Source organism: Perca fluviatilis, chromosome 11 (genome assembly GCF_010015445.1).
Source record: "Perca fluviatilis chromosome 11, GENO_Pfluv_1.0, whole genome shotgun sequence".
NCBI classification, from domain to species: domain Eukaryota; kingdom Metazoa; phylum Chordata; class Actinopteri; order Perciformes; family Percidae; genus Perca; species Perca fluviatilis.
In genome coordinates this window covers 34,786,742-34,798,389 of record NC_053122.1, presented here as the reverse complement: position 1 = coordinate 34,798,389, position 11,648 = coordinate 34,786,742, and the positions used below count along the sequence as shown (strand labels likewise).

The 11,648-nt window shown below is 41.6% G+C and overlaps 1 protein-coding gene and 1 long non-coding RNA gene across 2 annotated transcripts; one reads left to right on the top strand and one right to left on the bottom strand.

Moving 5' to 3' along the window:
• Positions 1–542: 542 nt before the first annotated feature.
• Positions 543–5,632, bottom strand: LOC120568810. The gene is made up of 3 exons (XR_005640792.1): positions 5,508–5,632; positions 3,753–3,834; positions 543–556 (listed from the first exon to the last, which is right to left on the bottom strand). It is a non-coding gene; the product is annotated as an uncharacterized LOC120568810 (long non-coding RNA).
• Positions 5,623–11,222, top strand: LOC120568808 (cortexin-1). The gene is made up of 2 exons (XM_039816519.1): positions 5,623–5,834; positions 8,925–11,222. The coding sequence occupies exon 2, from the start codon at positions 9,559–9,561 to the stop codon at positions 9,832–9,834; it is 276 nt and encodes a 91-aa protein (XP_039672453.1). The 5' UTR covers positions 5,623–5,834; positions 8,925–9,558; the 3' UTR covers positions 9,835–11,222.
• The last annotated feature ends 426 nt before the right edge of the window (positions 11,223–11,648 follow it).

Here is an 11,648-nt window from a genome sequence, read left to right as displayed (position 1 = left end):
CCCATACTACCATACTATCCAGTAAGCCAGAAAAAGATTTAGCATGTCCCAATACATATCTCAAATGCAGTATGCATTGGTAACCAGGATGTCCTACTGCATCTGGTCACATTTTGCAGTATTCAAGCCAGCATGCTTTTTTGGCTATTCTGACCCACAATCCTTTGCGCTGCAGAAGATGCATTACATCGACTGAACCGCAAAGAGAGCACAGACAGATGACAGCTCATGGACAGAAGCCTACGACGGATGAGCAGGATGGTCAAAGTTTAGGGTGCAATGTATGACAAAGTATGTATCAACTGTATGCATATTGCAAGCAAAAGTACCCACTTTGTAAGGGCAGCTGCAGTGCAGTAGAAAGTACAAAAAGTATGTGATTTGGATCGCAGTCTTGGTAATACTTAGGAAGGTATCAGGCATCACTTTCCACAGTGAGTTGTACCAAACACGTTTAGGTTAGAGTTACTCTATATCCACGACGTTCCACTTCCAGGATTGCTCCGTTGCCGCCGGAAATTCTGCGGGATGTCCTTTTCGGCCAGATGTCCGTTACCTTAAAGGGGTGATAGAATGCAAAGCCGATTTTACCCTGTCATAGTTGAATAACGACAGTTCGGTGGGTAAATAGGACATACATATGAGCTCAAAATCCCATTGACACCCCTTTACTATGAAAATCTCATATTTTGAAACTGCCGCTGAAAACGGGCGAATCTCAACAAAGCTAGTTGCTTACGTAAGCATCTCAAAATCATCTTTGTCACAGCCGTGGGTGTATTAAGAGAACGGTCACACCCAAACATTTGCATAGGCTACACAACTGACCTGAGATCTGTTAGTCTTCTGAATCTAGGTCGTGCAGATCTCAGAAAATGTATACATTGTTCATATGCTATTTTACCATTAAATTCACTTCTGAGACTTTTTTATGCGAGAAACTATAAGAAACAACTACTTAGAGGTCAAATATGGGCCGTTTTACGAAAATTGATGTCTAATTTCAAATTTTTTCCGACTGTGTGTCGGACTTCAGAGACTGGTGCTGCCTGTGTTGCTGCCTCGCCGCCTGGCCTGCCTTCCTTCACAGACCCCGGCATGCTGTGAGCTCGATTGAGCTCCGGCACGGCTGCTGCAGCCCACGGCACTCCATACCCGCGCAAAGTCACCGTTTTGGGCTAATGGACTACTACCAAACGCCGCTGCTCTGACAGAGCTCCAGGGCCTGCATCTCCTCTCTTCCTGCTAGCTAGCTAAATGCCCGGTGTATGTGAGTGAAAGCGCGGTCAGCGAGCTTGTTACGCCAGCATTATCTTACTACAGATTCTAGTTAATCTTATAATGTGTGTAATTATAATGTGTTGAGTTATTTAAACAAACGATTGGGAAAATAAACGCCGCTTGTCCATGAGTCTCATTGATAGAGCCTGCGGCTGGATGGAGCTCTATCAATGAGAGCTAGCTAGCCTCCTCTTAGAATTCCTCTGGAATTCACAAATATTCATTAACTTGAAATCGGACACCGTTGTTAGCTTTATAAAACATATAGTTAGATGTTGTATAAGTGGCGTGACGAAATTCAAACTGTAAATATACTCGAATTACGACCAAAAATGAAGCTAACTAGCCGCAATCTGTACACATAGGATTGCAGGGACAGTCGCAGCTAACGAAACCCTTACAGCTCACAAATATTCATTAACTTGAAATCGGACACCGTTGTTAGCTTTATAAGACATTTAGGTATATGTTGTATAGCTAAGTGGTGTGACATGTGTGTAACATGTGGTAAGAGATTGCTGGTGTAACAAGCTCGCTGACCGCGCTCTCACACACGGGCCATTTAGCTAGCAGGAAGAGAGGAGATGCAGGCCCTGGAGCTCTGTCAGGGCAGCGGTGTTTGGTAGCTAGTCCATTAGCCCAAACGGTGACTTTGCGCAGGTATGAGGTGCTGTGGGCTGCAGCAGCCGTGCCGGAGCTCAATCGAGCTCACAGCAAGCCGGGGTCTGTGGAGGAAGGCAGGCCGGGCGGCGAGGCAGCAACACAGGCAGCTGAACTCCGACACACAGTTTTACCAAATTTGCAATTAGCCATCCATTTTCGTAAAACGGCCCATATTTGAGCTTTATATAGTTGATTTCTCGCATAAAAAAGTCTCAGAAGTGAATTTGGTAAGGAAACATTGCAGTGTCTGGAATATGAGATTCTGTCGCGTTTCTAATGTCTGTGTATTGGGGATTCGCTCAACCAATCAGCGCGCGTCTCTATGTGTGTGTACTTGGCTAAGGCTCAACCAAGCAGCGTGCAGCTCATCTAAATATTCATGACCATACCATATTTGGAAGAAAAGCTCTTGTTACAAATGGGCCAAAACACAGGGATGCATAAGGGCCAATAAAATATCAACCAGGCCATTTTCAGCCCAACTAATGTTACATACCCCATTAGGAGACCATAAGGAACAGTGTGAAATGAAGCTCAGCGTAAATTTTAAAGAACTTCACTTCAACTATAATATTTCAAGACTTGTAGTACATGGGTTTAATAGGTCCATTTGTGACCCTATCACCGTACCCTGCTTTAAATCTCTCACGGTTGGAGTTGTGTTTCAGGAAATAGAGTGTCCGCCTCCCTTCTGACCTGTACCTGCCTGGGTTGATTCTTTGTTGATGTCTCTATTTATTTCCACACCAGTGTTCCATCAGGGTTTGTTGCTTAAACTTTAATATTGTGGAGTCATCCAGAGACTATTACATGTGATGTACAATAAATATTATAAAGTTTTTTGATACCCTATATAATCATTCTATCACCCCTTTAAACTTTTTGTGTTGGAATTCTAAACTCCGGTGGATTTATGAGGACTGTGGACCACTGCTCCTCAGAACTCTGCAGGGTAAATCCAGACAGCTAGCTAGACTATCTGTCCAATCTGAGTTTTCTGTTGCACGACTAAAACAACCTTTGAACGTACACATGTTCCACCAAAACAAGTTCCTTCCCGAGGCGGTTAGCAGCTGCATCGGGGCTCTGTGCAGCACTTAGTGCCGCCCATGACGATTGTGATTGGTTTAAAGAAATGCCCATAAACCAGAGCACGTTTCTCTCTCATCCCTGAATTCTGTGTGGACTAGTCAGACCCTCCTCCGCAGCACTGTGAAGGAAGGTCTGGCAATGCGAGACTAGGTTAGAGTAGACTGTACAGTGGAAAAGGTCAAGTTTAGGTTTTTGGCCCTGGTTAAAGCTATAGTGCACAACTATTTTATTTAATGAACGTCTGTTACATTCAAGCTATTGCCAAATGAGTTGCTAAAAAGCTAATTAAGCCTACCAGCTCCACAAAACTCTTGAGTGATGCGTTTTACGTCGCCGCTGAGAAAGGACAACAGCAGCGTTCAGCTTTGGAAACAAAGAGGACCTAAAAATAAGATAATTATCACTTCTGAAGAGTCCATAATTTTCTAGTCCTCCGTGTCCTCCTTGATTTGATGATTAAACGCTACTAGCAACTGCGTGGAGGGTTGCGATCACCGAAGGCTTTCGTCATGTGGATGTGCCAACACTAACAGTGTTGTTGTCATTACTTCGCAATAGATTCCCAGAAACTATGCACTATAGCTTTAAGATAAGAGTCTGACAATCCCAGCCGAAGGAGGTGAGATGCGCCTGTAGTCTTAAAGGAAGGGCTGCTTCAAAGGGCAACAAAGGCTCAAGTGCCCTGCACACACATGGTTTTAATTACTCAGACTCACCTGCTGTCATAGGGTCCAGACATCCTGTAGCGGTGGCCTGCGTCTGCTTCCTGGACCACAGAGTTACCCCTCAGCGTACCATCTGTAACAATAAGGACAGCTATGGAAATGTTGGATTTCATAACCTTGCAGGCTGAGGACTCCAGCGGGCGCCCTGCTGGAGCACTGCTCGCTGTGATTTGATTAGGAGCTCCTTCAGGACAGTGTAACAATCCACTGACTAGTAATTAAACCTACAGGGAGATCCCATGTGGCCTCACGCAGGGGAGATATGGATGTGTACGGATTACAATCTGTCCCCGTGTTTGTACAGTTTTAATTGTGCCAATTAATGACTTCTCACAGTCAGTATCTGGAGCTGAGCCACAGGTGCAGTCAGGTGGGCCCACTTGTTTTGATCATGTCCTTTCTTGCGGTTCAGCAAAACTTGCAATGCAGTCGGATGGAAGATATAACTAAATCATTGTATACCTTTCGCCAAGCACATGCACACTATAGGTTTTCCTTTGTAAAGCACACTATTAGTATTAATTCATCATCATTCAATGATGATCAATCCATCAACTCTGATAAGCTCCTATTGTTAAGGAGGGTTCAGTTTTAGGAGGTTGATTGCCATCGTCATGGGGCATCGGTCAGAACGCATGAGTGAGCCACAAAGAAGTTCAGTCCATTCAACGAACATTTATTTAACAAAAGGGGGTGAGGCAAATGATAATGGATAACATAACAGACACACATGGGTTGGAGAATCTAGGGAGAAACAAATGGAAATTAGAACTTAACAAAATCAATATTCTAACATGTGCATCATAAAGTAACTAGATAAATAAAGCTGCCATTCAAATATCAGACATGTTATCAAGAAACAAAGTAAAACTCATCTTAACAGCTGCCACCCCATGTGAAGGTGTAAAAGAGAAAGACTGAGAGGGAGTGCAGTCTTAAATAAGGAGTGACCAGGTGAACTCAATCAGGTAATTAGGGTGGAAACAAAAGCCAATCAGTGGTGAAGACAGGGGAGGTAGATGTGGAAAGCAAGTGCCAAAAAAAGATAAAAACAAATAGGGATTTTTAGTACACTTATAATTTTGTCTACTTCTCGTCAACATCTCGTTCTAAAATCTGATCTAGTTTAGTTCCAGTTCTACCTGCACTTTCTACTCTGTTCACATGGTAGGCTATTGCTAAATGAATTTGTGTTCAATAGAATTACACTAAATTCCACACCTGGAGGGTGGTCAGTTGGGGCCCAAAGCTCAATCTTACCCCAGGGCCTGATCGCAGGTTAATTCAGCCATGCATATTTTCAAACCAAAGCTAGCAATTAAAAAAAAAATACTCAGGTCGTGAGTCTCCCCAACACAACCGAAAGACAACAACATTGTTTAAAATCTCTAAAATGTCTTAATTTTGGGGCCTTTTCATAGTTATCTGTTCAAATACATTTTATGCAAGTGGCACCATCACATTTGTCTCATACATCTTGGCCCAAACTCTATTATAAGAACTACATTGTATAGTCCATGCTACCGCCATTTGTTTTTATTAATTTAGCCCAAAGTGACACTAAAACTGTGAAACTAGTTATAAATAAGCAAAAAGTAAAAGTATTAATATACTTGCATACAATAGATGGTTTTTCTTTGCACCTTTCGGTGTACAAATTTTTTTTTTATTATTGGTATAGGATCATTCTAAGAAAATTAGAGTTATTATTTTGGAGTAAACAAGAATAAAACAGATAGAACTCACACTGGCTGCATGGCCCCTGAGTGTCCATGCCCTGGCCCACGTGCTCCTGTTACATAATGCAAAAGCCACACACGGTTCCCGGAGCTCCGAACGAACAGATGATGTGTGCAGTCCATGCAGGGACGGTCATAAGTGGGCAGGACTTAAAGCTCCGGACACAGCAGCAGAGGTGCTGCAGAGTTCAGACCTGGAGCTCCGTGTGCAGGCTCAGCGAGACCGGAGCTTTCTGCGGTGCTGAACCGCTCCTGAGGCTGCTGGTGCTGCTGCTGCTGGATCATCACTCCAAGTTTCCCATCACATGTACTCATCTGTGACAACAGCCGGGAAGTAAGTTCTTTAATGTGATCGTCCTCCAGTTTGTCATTGTGTGAACTTTTGCATGAAGAAGTCAGCCTGGAGCTGTGAACGTCATGCATGCGTGGCCGGATGGGTTGCAGGCTATAACTTTGTGCTGTTGTGTAACTTCATGTCCCATTCAATTGGAATAATGGAAACATCCTTGGTTCAAAAATCCCTTACAATTCAATGTTTTAAAAGAAAGACCAATATTTACATCTCTCCCTTAATTAGACAGGGGGATCCAGGTATGTACAATGGACACAGCCACAGTATCACAATAAAACAGGGAATATAATTATATTATATGTGCTTTATTAATTATGCTTTAGTTCATAGACGATGATAAGGCACCAACATGTTAAACTGTACCCACGGTATCAGGGCAGAGTTGATTTTGTGCTTGGAGCAAATCTACACAATATAAAGGCAGATTCACCCACTGCATGATGTCCATCTTATGTCCTGCATGTTTGGAATACAGTGGAGGAGTTTACATGTCACTTGGTCACAACTGAAGTTTTATAAGGAGAACATTTAATGAGTTCATCTGCTTCTTCCACCTTCTTTTAACAGCAGTGAGACACATATTTAAAATGCCTGTCTTTACATCTTTGAACTAATTCCTCTGATGTCTGTGTTTAAGAAATATTTCTTCTTTTTTAATCAAAAGAATAAAACCAAATTACAGAAAGTCTTTGGAGAGATATAGTCAGAGATCACTACCAGCAGGGATTAAAAAGAGGATGCAAGCGTTGCATGATTATTCATTTAACATTTTTAGATCTACATTGCTTCAACTAATAGAGATTTGGCTCTGTTTAGCCTGGCAGATCCTACATGCAGGGTTTACTTTAGACATCATTTCACCCTTTTTAGTTGGAGAAGTCCTTGACATTTTCAAAGCTGCTGTCATAATCCACAGGTATGAATGGGAGGTATTACAGGTATTACAGCCACGTGGGACGCCATATGTCACTGCATGTGCTCTGTCCTCCGAAGTCATTGGCACGGCTTCTGAGGCTTTCGTAAATCTACTTTACTCTAATTTATTGCTGTTTTTAAATAAAGTGATTTGTCCACATTTTTCTTCCAACTGTGCTCCAGAACGGCTTTTATTTTCTGTATGTGTAAATCACTGTGGTCAGGTTCACTGTGATTTATCTGCTGCTCGGGAACCAAAGCAGGTGTGTCAATAAGGATTGATGAGCCATGAAATTGATGTTGCTCAATCTTTTATATTCTTTAAAGCTGCATTTGTTTTTCTCCTCAATGTCACCGGGTTTTCTATCCTCGTTCTGGGCTCTGTGGTGTTTGTATATCTTCATGAGTGACCTGAAAACACATACAGTAACTTCCCTGGTCACTTTTTGAATCCCACATATCTGCTGAGTTTGCTTGTGAATAAGGACGTTTGTGATGTTAAAAAAGTTTTTTTTTTTTTTTTACTTCCTGACTTGTACAGCAGGAGGGTCATTGGATTAAAAAATTTAAGATGGAGCTGAATTAATGTAACCCTCCCCTATTATATATTCTGCCAATGCAGCATAAAGTAAACTGTCAAGTAGAGTTGCAGTGAGCTGCAAAAATGTTGGTCGTGTTGCGTAACTTGTAAGTATATTTTGACTGTGCAGATACTCAAAAGGATTTAGGAGGGGGGAAAAAACGCAATAACTTTAAAATCCAGTCTTGTATAATTTTCTTTCATGTTTTCTGGCAGCAGATAAAAATCAGTCACATCCTAAAAGTATAAAATCCTCCGTGCAGGAAGGTTATGCAGTCTTTCGTGGAAAATCGTATTAGTTGTATTAGTCATCAAACCACATCAAGCATCACATTGCGCGACTAGTATTCTCCAGTTTTCATTAGCAGCCTTGTTGGGAGTGGTTTCCACTGACCGACTCTGACTAATGTGTTGTCTTGTTGTGTAAACTTCGTGTCTACTTCATGGCTTTCTATTGATCTTGAGTCTTGTTCATTTAGCTTCCTTCAATACACGCAGCTACCTGAACTGTCCAGCCTGATGTAACCACAGGCCATTTGATAATTGATACTGAGGCAGGCAGTTTTTTTCATTATGTCTTCAAGTCTCCTATTAAAGCTGCGCTTGGCCCTTTAGTCCCATCAACTGGAGAGCAGAGGAGCTATCAATGTATCTTTGTGAGGATCAGCGGAGTGGTAAGGAGGAAGATGACGCCTCCTGGAATAGAATCTGCTGACTGGGGAGTGCACCTACAGCAGGAAATGTCTCTCCACTCCGCGACCCATTAAAGAGCCTACTGAGAGTGTTTCTGTGCAACTCTCTGAGGATTAGCTCTACATTATTCTCTTCCATCATCAGTGTCTGATTTATTTCTCTTGTACTATGCTGTGGCTGAGCTCAGGAGAGGCGTAGTGCTTCAGCCTGGTCTCAGTTATTTTTTTAGAACATCAGACGAGGAATGTCATTTTTTTTTTTTTTAGTTTTAACACAAGACTGTTTTGTCTCTTTTTCACTGGTATGTGTTCTGGCAGGGGTACTGCTAGGTTTGAAAACGCCTTACTCGGGGCCCTAAAAATCTATAATCCTTGATATGTTCCAGGGCCCCTGTCGAGCTCTGATCCCCCTGAATCAATCAGACTTTTCCCTCCATTCGGCACCTCTGCACGCTGGAAACTCCCTCACTGACATGGCATCTTGTCTAGGGCTGGGTATCCACAATGATTCCCTGAATCCATTGGATTCCGATTCACAAGGTTCCGATTCCATTACATTTCTGATTTGATTCAACATCAATTAGGTTAGGAAAATTTCAGATTAGAAACTACAATACAAATTTTGCCTGGATATAATAAAAAGACTCTCAGAGAACTTCTGCTGTAAATTGTACAAGCAAGAAGCAACCCTCAAATATTTTTTACAATGCACCAGGGGTCAATTCCACACATCCATGATGAAAAGGCATATATTTAAAGATCGATTTCGGGATTTTATTAATCGATATGAGATCACTCAAATAAATATAAATTTTAATTGGAGAATGAATTATTTTAACCCAGCCATAATCTTGTCATTTATCCCCCCCCCCACTCCCCCCTCAGGTATCTTGATGACTGAATCCCCAAATGAAGACATTCCTGGTGATGAAAATAGACAACTCACTGCAACACGACCAACTGAAACGCAGCTTATTTACAACCTGCAAGCCCTTTGATTGATCCATGGAACATCATCTTCAGCCACTCGATTGGGATTTCTTTGCACTTTGTAATCACAATAAATGCCCCTCTAGGGCTGCTACAGGATAACACTTCACAAATGGACAAATAAACTGAGGATCGTGCCGATGATTTGAAGTTAAAGCCGTGACCTCGGCTTTTGTATTGTTGACTACTCTTGAGGGATCTACTGTAATGAAACACTCACTGAGCATGCCTCGGCTTGCTGCTCGGCTCGCCAGAGGGCTTATTCATTTGCGCTACTAATTTGCCCCGCGGTAGATCTGCTGAAACTATTTCTTTGCCCTGTGGCCTTGTGGGAAACACTGTGGCCGAGTTCAATCTGTTGACATCTGCCAAATTTTTAACATGTGATCTCCTTCTGGGTTTAGAAATCAAACTCGCTATAACAAAGGTGACCCTGCAGAGCCATGCATGTTCCTCATCTCTTCTGACTGCAAAATAAAACCTACACAGCAAACAATTTGAACCGTCAAAACATTCCCTCACTTCCACGATGAGTGACACAAACTACTGGGTTGTGGACTATGAAGTCTCCTCTCCTGCTCCGCCCGGCTTCCCCAGGGGCCCGGCGGTGCTGCAGCCCACGGCAGGGCACCCCGAGCAGGGAACGGCCCTGTGTTTTGTTGGCCTCCTCGTTCTGCTGCTGCTCTTTCTGGTTGTTCGCTGCATCCGTATCTTATTAGACCCGTACAGCAGCATGCCGTCATCCTCGTGGACGGACCATAAGGACGGGCTGGACAGAGGACAGTTTGATTATGCGCTGGTGTGAAGATAAGGGGTGATCAGGAGATGGAGAGAAGGATGAATTTGGAGACATGTAAAGGTTTTTTTGAGGGACTTCACTGTTTAAAGCTCCTGAAAATGAAACTGTTTGTTGTTTGGATGGGGTACTGGAATGCAATGCTGTAAAGATAGCAGCATAAAAAAAAACATTAAACCGTATCTTGTATGAGGATTTAATTCAGAGAGAAATGGAGGAGACGTACCAGAAGTCCTGCATCCATTTTAATTCACAGTAAATTAATGATGTATTGGAGACTTATGGTGTGTATGATGTCACACTGCAGCTTCTAGAGTAACACTGCAGGAAGAGGGTGATCAGTATCGCAGCATTACGTTAAGACTCCTGTTTGTCATGTCATTTTGTAATTCTATAATGTGTTTACAAATCCCAGGGCTGAATTATAAAAAGAGAGCAGAGCTGCTGCAAGAGAGGCTCTGATTGAATAAAAGAGAAATCGAATAAGTTTAGGGCAGACATGGAAGTCATTTAGACAGAATTAATATGCACTATTACAGCAGATTTAAAGCGAGATCGTCAACTGTATATGACGTTTTACTGTTGAAATGTAAAAATGACAGCTTTGAGCCTTTTTGGGAAATGCATCTGAACCAAGAATTCAGAAGATGTCGTAGTTTCTCTGAAACTGGAAACCTTTTATTTTTAATGTGAACTATGCTGGGTATTGTAAGGTATTTGTACCACCTCTAACATGATCCTCAGGTAAAATGATTCCTAACTAACCAAAGCCTCTATAATTCGAGGGAATCACTTGATTTGTCTTCTGAAATTGTTTGTGACTCTATTTTCTTTCAAATTCCCTGTGTCCTAAATTTCAATCTCATCTCATTATGAAAGCTGATGTATTATAATACATAACAGTTAACACAACATATTTTTATTTGAGGTTTTGCTAGTTCATGTCGCAATCCCTTTAAGAGGCTTATGAAGCTCAGTTGTGATTATGAAATGCATCTATACCAATTTCCTCTCCCTAATCCTTTTTGCCTTTAGGGTTAGTGCACCAGCCAAATCAGTTCAACAGTGCCTGTAGGAATATGTGAAAAGCTAATATCTATTTCATACAAATTTTACCTTTTGCCTTTTGTTTTGTAATATTGTTTCTGCCCTTATTAAAGTGAAAAGTCCTCTCTTTATAAAACAAAAAATGGTTAAGTATTGATATTTGATTGATTTGTTAAAAAGTTGATTTGTTTCATTAATGATGACCAAAAGACTATTTATTATACCAACCTATTGTATATGGTCCAGCTTCCTGGATGTAGACTCTTGGTTGTAAAAAAAGTTATTTTCCTAATGTTTCTTCAAACTGGTATTCTGTTTTTTTGTTATGAAATAAAAAGCTTTTGTCTTGATTTTATAGTTTCATCACTTTACAGACCACACACACACACACACACACACACACACACACACACAGGCACCACATATTATATAACACACAAACCTTTACTTGAGCAAATGCTGTCCTCACTGCCGCCCTCCAATCAATACAAGCAAGAGTTCGAGCAAATTAAATCAATCAAATAATCAATTGGAGGCTCGTAAAGAGACACAGTCATTTAATTTACGAGGACCGGCCCTCTCAGAGTCAGATCACCCCCAAGATAAAATATATACCTCCGCTGAGTGACTTAGACCCTCATCACAGCACTCTGCTTGTTCGGATGAGAGAAACAAATCAGTGGTAACATGTTTTCAAAGATTTGCATCAGTCGTCTCAAAAAGAATAGCCAAAGCACTAAACAAGAATATTTAAAGGGATTTAGGTAAGAATTATG